The sequence below is a fragment of the Malania oleifera genome, chromosome 12 (genome assembly GCF_029873635.1).
Source record: "Malania oleifera isolate guangnan ecotype guangnan chromosome 12, ASM2987363v1, whole genome shotgun sequence".
Taxonomy (NCBI): Eukaryota; Viridiplantae; Streptophyta; class Magnoliopsida; order Santalales; family Ximeniaceae; genus Malania; species Malania oleifera.
Window position 1 is genome coordinate 19,122,087 of NC_080428.1, and position 13,119 is coordinate 19,135,205.

General features: G+C 37.9%; 1 protein-coding gene across 3 annotated transcripts; it reads left to right on the forward strand.

Moving 5' to 3' along the window:
* The first annotated feature begins 6,761 nt into the window (after positions 1-6,761).
* Positions 6,762-9,750, forward strand: LOC131144963 (protein kinase PINOID). Of its 3 annotated transcripts, none has more exons than XM_058093959.1 (3): positions 6,762-7,124; positions 7,284-7,903; positions 8,778-9,750. In XM_058093959.1, the coding sequence occupies exons 2-3, from the start codon at positions 7,335-7,337 to the stop codon at positions 9,565-9,567; spliced, it is 1,359 nt and encodes a 452-aa protein (XP_057949942.1). In that variant the 5' UTR covers positions 6,762-7,124; positions 7,284-7,334; the 3' UTR covers positions 9,568-9,750. The 3 variants fall into 3 exon arrangements, with proteins under 3 accessions (XP_057949942.1, XP_057949944.1, XP_057949941.1); XM_058093961.1 differs by having other exon boundaries at positions 6,778-7,124; positions 7,289-7,903; XM_058093958.1 differs by having other exon boundaries at positions 6,802-7,903.
* Positions 9,751-13,119: the final 3,369 nt, after the last annotated feature.

Here is a 13,119-nt window from a genome sequence, read left to right on the forward strand (position 1 = left end):
AGGCAGTGGTGAGTTGAGTAAGGACAGGAAATGTCCAGGAGGTCAGAAGTTTTCTGGGTCTGGCAAGCTATTACCAGTGCTTTGTGGATGGTTTTTCCATATTGTCAGGTCCACTAACACGACTCACGAGGAAAATGTGAGGTTTGATTGGACCAATGATTGTGAACAGAGTTTCTAGGAGTTAAAGCGGTGTTTGGTCTCTGCACCGGTACCGTCTATTCCATCAGGGGATGATGGATTTGTGATATACAGTGATGCATCTTTGACGGGACTCAGATATGTGTTAATGCAGCATGGGAGAGTCATCGCCTACGCATCTAGAAAACTTAAAGAGTATGAAAAGAATTACCATGTGCACGACTTAGAGCTAGTAACAGTGGCGTATGCTTTGAAGATCTGGAGGCACTATCTTTATGGTGGGAAATGCGAGATTTTCACTGATCCTAAAAATTTAAAGTATTTCTTCACCCAAAAAGACTTCAATATGCGGTAGAGAAGATTGTTGGATCTTATCAAGGATTATGATTGTACAATCAGTTACCACCTTGGGAAAGCAAATGTGGTGGCTAATACACTGAGCAGGAAAACAACAGGAGCAGTGGTGTGAGCAGTGGAGATTCAGTGCCCTATCCAGATGGATTTGGAGAGGTTAGGCGTGGAGCTGATAGAGGGTGATCACCAAAAATTTATTGCCAACCTGGTGTTATAGCCCACATTGCTAGAAAGGATTAAAGCCGCCCAGAAAACTGATCTAGAACTAGCAAAGTTGATATAGAAAATACAAGACGAATAAGAGAAAGAGTTCAGTATATCAGATGACGAAGCCCTGTGGTTTCTTACCAAATTATGTGTTCCTGCAGATGCTCAGATTAGGAGAGTTATCTTGGAGGAGGCTCAAAAATCCCTATACACCGTGCATCCAGGTTGTACTAAAATGTATTGGGATCTACGGGAATCCTTCTAATGGAACGACGTGAAGAAGGAGATTACTAAATTCGTAAATCAGTGCTTAACATGCCAGCAGATGAAGGCTGAGCACCAGAGACATGTGGGGCAGTTGCAGCCACTCTACATCCCTAAATGAAAATATATATCGGGATCTACGGGAATCCTTCTAATGGAACGGCATGAAGAAGGAGATTACTGAATTCATAAATCAGTGCTTAACGTGCCAGCAGATGAAGGCTGAGCACCAGAGACACGTGGGGCAGTTGCAGCCACTCTACATCCCTAAATGAAAATAAGACCACACCTCTATGGACTTTGTAACGAGGCTACCACCAGCGTGATAGGGACAAAATGCTATTTGGGTGGTCATAGATCGACTAACGAAGAGCACTCACTTCATCCCCATCAAAGTCAACTATTCTATGGACAGGCTAGTAGAATTGTACATTCAGGAGATAGTTCGCTCCCATGGTGTGTTGGAATCCATAGTCTCAGACCGTGATCCCCAATTTACATCACAATTTTGGAGGAGTTTTCAGGAGGTTATGCGGTCACAGTTAGTATTCAACACAACTTTTCATCCTCAGACTGATGGGCAGACTGAGTGGACGATTCAGATACTTAAGGATATGTTGTGAGCTTGTGTGCTGGATTTTGGGGGTAGCTAGACCTAGTATCTACCGCTGGTTGAGTTCGCATATAATAATAGATATCAGCCCAACATCGGCATGGCTCCATATGAGGTTTTATATGGTAGGAAGTGTCGTTCTCCGTTGTATAGAGATGAAGTGGGTGAGAGGCGAGTTTTGGGACCAGAATTGGCGTAGGAGGCGTATGATAAAGTCTGACTAATTAAAGATAGAATTAGTGCAGCTCAAAGTCGGCAGAAAAGTTTCGCAGATACTCACCACTGAGAGTTAAAATTTGATGTGGGAGATCGGGTATTTTTAAAGGTAGCTCCACTGAGAGGAGTTATAATATTTGGGAAGAAGGGTAAGTTGAGCCTTAGGTGTATTGACCCATTTGAGATACTTGAGAGAGTAGGGTCAATTGCCTACAGGCTAGCTCTACCACTTGCTCTATCTAGAATTCACAACGTATTTCATGTTTCCATGTTGAGGAAATACGTCCTAGACCCATCTCACGTGATCAGTTATGCAGAGATAGAGCTTAGAGATTCACTAGCATATGTGGAAGCACCGGTACAGATCTTGGACAGGAAGGAACAGGAATTGCACACCAAGAAAATTTAGTTAGTGAAAGTTTCGTGGAGAAATCATGACATAGAAGAAGCTTCGTGGGAGCTTGAGGAGGAAATCAGACAGAAATACTCGCACCTATTTAAATGGAGTACAGTATTAGTCAGTATTAATCAGATAAAGTTAATTTTGATTTATTCAGTGCAGAGTGATCAATGTATAATTGTATTTTGGATCATAAGATAGGGAGTGTTTTGGTTTTGGGAGATTTTTCTTTTATGAGTATATTTGTAATCTCTCAAAACCCTTTATGTAACCATGGTATTCATCCGCTATAAGTGAGGGTAATTAATAAAATAAGTAGTCTATTTTTCTCAATGGATGGTGTTCAATATAGATAACAAATTTCGAGGACGAAATTTTAAAAGGAGGGGAAAATGTAGTAATCTGGATAATTATGGGAATTAAATAATAAAGAAATGAGAGAAAAAAGAAAATTTTAAAGGGGGGCGCAGCAGGGCCTCGTCGACGAACACAAAGCGTTCAATGACAAACAATCTACTTGGGCTCGTCGATGTGGACGTGTGACTCATTGACGAGAATTTACCAAGGGGCTATTTTTCAGGGCATAAAACTTGTCGACGAGGGTTGGTGTTTGTCAACGAGCCCCCTGCTTGGACTCATTGATGAGGTGTCGTGGTTCGTCAATGAGGCCACGTGGCAAGAGGTCTATAAATAGAAGAAACAACGATTCAGTGAGGAAATTCATTTTTCCTCACTTTTTTTCTCTCTTGCTCGATTTCCCTTCCCTTCTCTCTAGATTTTTCGTCCCGTTTCTCCCCGTTTCGACGATCAGAAGTTGCCACATTGATCCTAGGGAGATTCTTTACAAGTCTGTTAGAGTAGATTGTTGGTTTGGGCATTTTGAACACCATCCTAAAATCAAGGTAGATAGATTATTTAGGTGTTTTTAGTATTAGCAGGCTTATTTGAGTCCAGATTTTGTATTGTATAAGAATATATTGGAATTTTGTGGAGTAAAATTAAGGTGTTATGTTTTCAGGGTTATGGTGTTTTTAGGACCCTACAGGCATGGGTTGAGGACCCTAGCAGATATTTTTCCAAGATCCCAAGTATATTAAAGTTTAAGAAATTGTAAATTGGTAGGTGTAGGAAATATGAGTGAGATAATTTTCTGGGAAAATTCAGTGATTTACTGAGGAATTTGTATAAATGTATTATTGCAGGATCTTGAGATTGGTACACCGAGGGAGTGAGAGTAGAGTTGGAGGCGAGCCTTTCAGTCAATTAGGTAAGGGAAATATGCTATGTTAGGAATTTTAGAATATTTATTAATAAATTATATGTTTTTTTCCAAATTATTAATCACTTTAGAAATTATTTATATATCAGAAAATACGATATCAATATATGAGATATTTATTTATGTAGTTGTGTGGCATGAGACAGTATTAGATCAGTATATGAATTATACAGTTCTAGATTATTATGATTTATAGTTCTATACAAACATATGTTTATGAGACATTATCATATCAGTATAGAAATAATACAGTTTTCAGATAAGTAAGATTTATATTATTATGCAGAGATATGTTTTATCAGATTTTACAAGAGTATGAATTATAGTGTTTATACAGACTGACAATATATGCAAATTACCATGATTTCCAAAATATTAAAGGCATACCATTATGATATTACAGTTTATACAACTCAGATAATACAGTATTTTCATATTAGCTTTCGGTGTTATGGTTGTTTTCCATAACATTATGCTAATTCAATTTATATAGTACAAATATTTTAGTATTTTTATATTAGCTTTTGGTGTTATGGTTATTTTGGAATTATGATGAAACAACAAGATAATTATGTATATTAGTACTATATTTAGTATTAGACCCTGATGAATCAGTTTAGTAAATATTCAGTTATTAGAGTACGGTACCATTGCTATTACAAGATCAAAGTGCAACCACACATCTTAGATAATGTGTGGAAGGTTTTCGTCAATCATGCCTGGAGGGATTGTAGACTCCCCAAAAAACTGGGTTGAGGTAGCCGGTTTGACGAGGTAGATACCAGTACCCTGCCTAGGAGAGGTTGCAGTTTGGCCGGGTTGAGGATTGGTAGAGTTACAGTTGACTTAACTGATAGGCCAACCAAGGTTAAGTCCCACCTATGGGCCGCACAACCCTGTCATAAGGGGCTAAATCATGACGTATAATTTTTCAGGGTAAGTATCACAGTTATGTATTTGTATACAGATTTACAGAATATCAGCAGATATATTATAAAACTAGAAGTATGAAAAAGTAGAAAACTCAGACATTATAGTTGTATATTAAATTATAAAAGATACAAGTTGTACTGTATATTGTTCTACCAGTTTTTACAATTTTAGATATTCATCAGTATAGTATTTATGTAACTCAGTTGCCACACAGTAGTAATAGCATATTTCCTTTTACTGAGCGTTGTCTCATCCTAGTGATTTAATATTTTTCAGGTGACCTAGTTAGGCGAGCGGATCAGGCTCGCAGATAGAGAGGGCAAGTACACTACCCTATATGTTGGGTAAGCGTATACATGAGATAGTATCTTTGAGTAGATGATACTGGGGTGATGTGTATATATGTGTGTATGGTTTGAGAAGAATTACTAAATTTTGGTATTGTTTATATGGATGAACAATTTTTTATTTTTATGCTGCATAGGTGTGCAATATAATCAGGTTTCCTTAGTGCTCACTTGGGGCCTAAGATGTTATAGCAAATTATACAGGAGTGTCATAATGTTATGTTTTGCCGTTTATTTTATAAAAAAAAAAAATGGTATAGATTTTTCGGGTCATTAGACATTCTCTTTCTCATATTTCTTTGTAAAATCTTCTTAAAAAGAGAGCATCGAGTTCATCTCCTTCCTTTGCAAAGTTATTGCAATTTGAAATTAGATTGAATGCTCTATATTGTGGGCATTATACATTCCGTTGCTAAGCTTATACTCTCTCATTCATTCATATTTGATAATCATTTTTTAGAGAGTGAGCTTGAGTTTTTCCTGTACTATTTCATTAATAAATATTGTTGGGAAAAATCTCTAGTACTTGTGAATCTTTGCACACTCATTGCAAGATTCGAAAGCTAGTCTTTGTGCTTATTGGAAAATATCTTTAAAGCTAATCATCTTTATCTCCTACATCTCTTTGTTGGAAAATATATTTTGGAGATATCACTTGTGTTTTTTTAAAAGATCTTTAATATACGCTTAGAAAATATTATATATTTAAAACAAATATCATATTCACCATCATCTCTCGCAATATTTCATATGTATAAATTTTTTAGAGGTATCTTACAAACTCTACTAAGCTTACACTCCTACCATACTAGAGTGCATTGCGTTTATTGTTATATACATCTTCTTATTGGAGAAACATTCTATTTGTACAAAAATCATTTTACATACCTTTGTATTCCAAGCGTGGCCTAAAAAGGAATACACCGTCCTATAAGGTGTACTGGTTTGGCTTTAACCTGGTTAGGTAAGCTGAGGAGACTTCGCCTCGTAAGTAGAGCTGGTTTGGTTCTGCCCGACAAGTGAACTAAGGAGACTCCGCGTCGTAAGGAGAACTTGTTGTGGCTTAGCCCCGTAATTAAACTAGGGAGACTCCACCTCGTAAGGAGAGTTGTAAACAGCATTGCTCCGTCCGGTTAAGTGAGCATCTAGTGAAATCCTTAGGTGATTGGCCTAAGGCGGGGATGAAGGCTGGTTTGATTGAACCTCGATAAAAATATTATGTCCATTTTCCCCCCTATACTTTTTGATTTCTGCACTTGAATGTTATATTTAATTTGTTGTGCATGAGTTAAATAATTGCATATCTTTATATCTGTGAAATTGGTGATTGTTTAGAAAGATCCTAGTTTGCAAAATACTATTTGTGGATCTTAAAATAAAGATAAATTTACCTAAAAAGTTTTAAATACCCAATTCACCCTCATCTTAAGAATCCACCATTCACATCAATTGGTATCTGAGTCTCTTTGCAAAAAGCATAACCGCTTGTGTTAAAGATCGTAATGACTCAAGTTGGTATATCACCGTTTTGTGAGGAAAAATTCTCTACAAACCTTCCAATGTTTTATGGTGAAAATTTCACCGATTGAAAATTTAGAATGATCATTTTTATCAAATCATTAAATTAAAGACTTAAAAAGTAATTGCTCAAGGGAATGTTGTGCGAAATTATTTTCTAAAAAAACCTGACAAACAAATTATACTTTTATAGTCATTAAAAAATTAGAAATGGAAAAAAGCCGCAATTGAACACACTTTAACCATCCAAATCTCATCATCCATCCCCCCATCCCACTACTCTTTGCATGCAACCAAAGGAGGATGGAACTAATAGCACATTTTGGAGTTTAGAAGAGGAGGTGACAATCCAATTGAGACTTTAAATTCATATTTCTTGATATTAATTTGTTATTCTATGTATTTTTAATTTTTAAATAATTTTAAAAATCGGCTATCCATAATAAAATATTATCATATAAAAATAGACACTTCCTGAATAAAATAAGCCATAATTAAAAAGCCCCATAATCAACCTCCCTTCTCCTTGCTTAAATATCCCCCCAACGACCTTCCTTACGAGCTTCTCTCTCTCTCTCTCTCTCTCTCTCTCTCTCTCTGACCCCGTACGGGCGCAGCGTGAGGCTCTGCGAAAACCCTAATCATCTGCTGCCGCAGGCTCAAAAGCTTTTAACTTGCTCCGAAGCTCCTTCAATGGCGGTTCTTGCGTGGTGAAACAAACTCCTCAAAAGCCAGTTCTCAAATTCTCCATATTCTCGTCTTCGAGAGTCGCCATCGCTGGACTTAAATTTCATCGCCATTTTAATCCGTATCTGATTCCTCCACAGCTCAACCAGAACTTCTAGAAAAAAAAGGGTATATATAGTTCATTGTTTCTAAGCATCGTAGTTAATGACTATATATATTACATATATATATATTATTCTTCGTCTAGAAGAGATTCTAATCGGCTTCTTCCTTTCGCTTTTTGACTACTACCATTCATGTCCTTCGTTGAACTAAATCAAAATAAAGTTCAGAGTTTCGGAGAGGAAATAGAAGAAAATTGGGATCTGGGTATTTAAGATGTTAGAACATCTTCGCGATTCAGGCGGCGAAAGAATTAGTCGGGAAATTTTAAATTCAAGTCAGAGTTCATCAATGAGCAGCGAGAGCAGTTTCAGCCGTCTCTCATTCGACGCCACGGTCGAGCTCTCGCCGTCCACCCACTTGCCGGAAAATCTGGCGCCGAAGCCTCATCAGGCGTCGGACTCTGCCTACGAAGCGATTCGCTCGGCCTCTGTTTGCCGGAAAACAGGGCTGGGTTTCAGGGACTTCGAGCTGGTGCGGCAGATCGGGAGCGGCGATATCGGGAAGGTGTACCTGTGCCGGCTCCGGAGCTCCGGCGAGGAAAGTCGGGTTTATGCTATGAAAGTGGTGGATAAGGAGGCTCTGGCATTGAAGAAGAAGAGTCATAGGGCGGAGATGGAGAAGAAAATATTGAAGATGGTGGATCATCCTTTCTTGCCTAGTTTATATGCTCATTTTGAAGATTCGCATTTCTCCTGTATAGTTATGGAGTTTTGTTCTGGTGGCGACTTGCATAACCTTAGACACAAGCTGCCTCAGAAACGTTTTTCTCTGAGCTCCGCAAGGTACATCCATGGCAGATTTTCACACGCACGCGCGCACAGACACGCACACACTCTCTCTTGAAGTACTTTTCCAGTTTCGCAGAGATACTATATAAAATTGGAAAAGCTAGCAGATGCTTTTTGAAGTTGTGAACGATTTTCAGAAATATTTTTAACCTTTCGAAGCATGATAATTAATCAATATCAACATTTTCATTTTCACAGTGCAGTTTTATACATACAGTTGTGTGTGTGTGTGTGTGTGTGTGTGTGAATGAATATATATATATATATATATATATTTATATAATATATAATTTTGCATGTATGATTGTGTTTTCTTTATTTTGTATTCTTATGTTGTGAGGACTTGGGTTATTCTGTACAGAAATGCTTCGTCTGCTGCACCCTTGTATAGTCCCCTTCAGTAGACACACTACGCTTTGGTTTCATTCATTTTCTTGGCTTTTCTCCTGGTTGTATTTATACCCATTAAATGACCGTGGGAAACTTTCGGGGAAAATTGCTTCCCCTGTTTCGCATCATCCTCTTAAGTAGAGATTTATGTGATTATCCTCTTGGTTAGCCGCAAATTTCCAATAAAGAAAATTCTCCATTAGTAGTGGATATGACTGTTTATTTTGGTTGTTTTTAAAATCGAATTTACCAGATCAGGCCTCTGTCTTCATTCTTTTTCACGCAAGTAATCAGAAGATTTTCTCAGATTTTCTTTCAGATTCATGTTCCTTCAACTGCAGGGGGTTTTCCCTCTGAGCTTATCTCGTGGTCTTGGAATATTTCTTTCTTGCAAGCCCCGTTTGGTTTCCAAGAAACATCAAATCTGAAACTTCTACTGTTTTCCTTGCTTCTATTTTTCGTTTCCACCATTTTCCAGGTTTTATGCGGCAGAGGTTCTGGTAGCCCTGGAGTACCTCCACATGCTGGGAATCATCTACAGAGACCTAAAGCCCGAAAACGTACTAGTCAGATCGGACGGTCACATCATGCTCTCGGACTTTGACCTATCCCTATGCTCCAGCGCGATCCCAGCCATTGAAGGCCCTGACACCTCTCCAAACACGCTGACCCATGCGGCCCCACGCAGCACCCGCCCACATGCGATCCCTCTCTCCTGCCTCTCCAACCGGCTGTTCCGGTCGCGGAAGGTGCAAACGTCGTCCAGCAGCCGGCTGTTCGTGGCGGAGCCGGTAGCCGCTCGGTCATTCTCCTTCGTTGGGACCCATGAGTATGTGGCCCCGGAAGTGGCCTCGGGTCGGCCCCACGGTAACGCCGTGGACTGGTGGGCCTTCGGAATCTTCATCTACGAGATGATCTACGGACGGACGCCTTTCTCCGGCGTATCCAACGAGGCGACGCTGCGAAATATCGTAAAAATGCCCTTAACATTCCCCAATGCCATGCAAGCCCAAGCATGCGAAGGTGAGCACCACGCGCGGAGCCTTTTGACCCGGTTGCTGGATAAGGACCCGAATACGCGACTCGGGTCAAAGCGCGGAGCGGCCGAAGTCAAAACCCACCCGTTCTTCGTAGGCCTTAATTTTGCTCTTGTACGGTCGCTGGCGCCGCCCGAGATTCCGGGCCTCAGACGACTCAGAACGACGTCATCCTACCGCGGGAGGAGTAGTACAAGTAGGAGACGATCTACGGCGTTCGATTACTTTTAAATGGTATGATGCTCGCCACGTGTAACGCCGTCCTACGTACAGTTTTCATTGGCCGGATATAAATGTATATGCTTTGCACCTCTCTCAAGTCCCTGTAAGGGAAGATTTTTTTTTGGTTTATTATCTTTTACGTGTTGCTTAAGGTGATGTTAAGAAATAAAAATTTTGAATCCAAAATTAAAATTTGTATAAACTTAAAATATATATAATTTTATAATATATTTACACATTAAATTATAAAAATTGAATTCATAAGCTAAAATGCATGATAATCTACTTATTTTACTTGCGTAAAATAAGATAGTTTGAAATTATGAATCATGTTGCTCGCTCACTTGTTAATCTTATGATTGAAAGAGATTTAAATTATAGGTCTTGAATTCATGCCCAAAAATAAGTGATAAATTAGAAAGGAAATAATGTCTAAGTTTTATTAGGCGGGCGGGGGGGAAAAAGAAAATAAAAATTATATATATCAGCAGGTGGCATGACCTTTTTTGTGGAAACCAAAGTGGAGGGATAGAAGAAAGAGTAGTGTGAAGTATTTTAGAGAAAGATGTGGGAAAGCTTAGATGGTACGTACATGAATTATGTTCAACTTTTCAGGAAAAGGTGATTAGAGGTGGGGCCTTTTTGTCTTTGTAATCAACATATAATAATAACGTGCCAAAGCTTGCAACTCTGTCCCCCTTTCCTCTTATTTTTGTCAGGAAAGCGATGTTTCATTTGAGGTCATTATTTGCTTTACAGCGCAAAATTAATTTCCTCCTTTGGTATTATTATTATTATTATTATTATCCAAACTTATAATTTATAATTTAAAATTGACTATATTTTGGAAATTAAAATAAGAAAAAAGTTTAATTAGCGCGCTCATTTTTTTTGGTATTTGGATCAAATAATAAGAATAATAAAAATACTCAAGGAATACCAATAATAATAATAATAAAACTATAATCTAATGAAATTGAGACTTTAGTTTTGAATTTATTTAGATTTGGATAAAACATTTACACAAATTTAAATCTAGACTCTAAAGTCCATACTTTACATCTAAACACTACTTGTGAAAAAATAAAATCAGTCATAAATTTTTTTTTTTTTTTTTTTTTTTGTGGGTACTAACAAGTATTATATTTTAAGACTCGCATTTTAGGAGTTTTTTTCCGGATTAACTTTTTTTAAAAAAATATATTAAATAATACCTTTTTCTGGGAAGTATTTTCCATAATGACTCTGACGTAATCTCGCTACTCCAAGTAGCGAGATTTGTCACGTGTTGATCTTAACCAAATCTCGCTACTTGGAGTAGCGAGATTTGGTTGTCACGCATCTTTGCGAGAATGTGTCTGACATTTAAATCTCGCTACTCGGAGTAGCGAGATTTGCCACGTATTGACCTTAAGCAAATCTCGCTACTTGGTTACCACACGTCTTTGCGAGAATGGGTCTGGCATTTAAATCTCGCTACTCCAAGTAGCGAGATTTTCTATGCACCAGGTTTTCATTATTAGTTAAATTGTTTTCTAAATTATTTGAGTGAAGAATAAATTATTAATTTAAATTTTCACTTATAATAATTTACAATTTGTAATTTAGTTAAAAATATTTTTTTTATCAAAAATTAACATAACAGTCATACACAATAAATATACACTAATTATATTTAATTAAATAGGGAAATCTTATATATTTCATGGAGTAGGAAATATTTAAATATTAACATGTTCCATTTGTTGCCGCTATCTCTGGCACAAAGAGAGTCGTTGATCCATCAATTTATCATACTGTTCCTTTGATGGAATTAGGATTTTAATTTCCGCATTTCTGGCATTTCATATTTTGTGTTTGTTCCTCTCTCTCTCTCTCTCTCTCTCTCTCTCTCTCTCTCTCTCTCTCTCTCTGTTTCTGTTCCACCATTTTCCCTATAAATTCTAACGTCATTTTTATTTTGCTAATATGGGTGTTTCGATTTTCTTCTGTTAAGGGTTAATCATTTTTTTTTTTTAAGTTACTAAGAAAATTGGAATGATGAAGAGTAGAGAATAAAATGTTGATCATGAGGATAACTAAAAGATCAAGATCTGCCTCTATTAATTTGGATTGTTAAAAGATTGGGATCATGGCTGCCTCCATTATTCTCTCTCTCCATGTGTCAACTAATATATTACTCATTAGTCATTACTATAATTAATTTTGTTCCTTGGGAGCAGTCAGGTTGTGGGATGACTGCCTATATGGCTTATAGGATGAACAACTTGCTTGGCTAACCAGGTAAAAACTTTGACCTCTAAAGAAGATGAGACGTGCGAGGATGATAAATTGAAGCAAACTTCAAAGAAAAAAGTATACAATGGTAGCAATAAGAACAATACTATTGCTATGGAAAAAGGACATCTTGGGTTTGTTAAGGTTAACGTGGATGGATTGCCAATAGGGAGGAAAGTGGATATAAATGTTTCTTCTATATATGAGACTTTAGCCCAAGCACGGGAGGACATGTTCGCTAATCCAACCACAGGCATCACTTCTATTCGTGAGTGTAATCTTTATTTTTTATATTTTTTATCAGTAATGTATAATTTACTTATTTTCTATAAATTTGATCTTAAATGTTTTGATGTGAAATTATTGTTAAATCACTGTTGCACCTCAATCTAATGACTAACTTTTAGAATCAAGTGGTTTAAGATGACATAAACATTTTGATAATCAAGGTCAAATTAGTAGGACTAGGACAATAATGAGTTGCATAGATAATTCCTTTCTAGTTTTAAAATGTAATTATGATTGTGTAACTAGGTTCGAGTGGAGAGAGTGAGCAATCAAGAAAGGCCACCAAACTTTTAAATGGATCATCCGAATTTGTGCTCACTTATGAAGATAAGGAAGGGGAGTTGATGCTCGTACGAGATGTTCCTTGGGAGTATGCACCTTTCATTTCATTTTAAATGATTATACTAGTGCAATACATTTATACTTATGTATATATGTTTTTGTGAATGAGTCTTTGTGTGTATATATGCACATATTTATGCCTGATGTTTGTATATGCACTTCTAAACCCTAAATGGCATCCCATCAAATGACAAGGCTAGCCTTATGGGAGACTAACGTCATAGAGCCCCAACTGTATTGCCGTATCTCTACTCGCTCTGCGAGGAGTGGAAGGAACATCAAGTGCGCGTAAATCCCCCAGAGGTCACAGAACAGCGTCCCACATATCAATCGCAGCAAGTGGGCATGTTCGTGGCACGCTACTGTGTGATCATCAGCAGCTGCTGGGAGCTGGCGAAACATATCGCCCTCAAGATATCGTATGCGAATGCGAACACCAACAAGTTCACCATCTGGAGGCACCACTCCTAATAATCTCTCGCACATGCGGCGGAGTGCTCCCCCTGACCAACGCCTCCATCCTATACTGGTCTAGAAATACGACCAGTGATAGGCATCCCATCAATCGGCAGCCCAAACAACACCGCCACATCCTGTAGGATGATAGTAGCCTCCCCATGTGGCAAGTGGAACGTGTGTGTTTCAGGTCTCCAT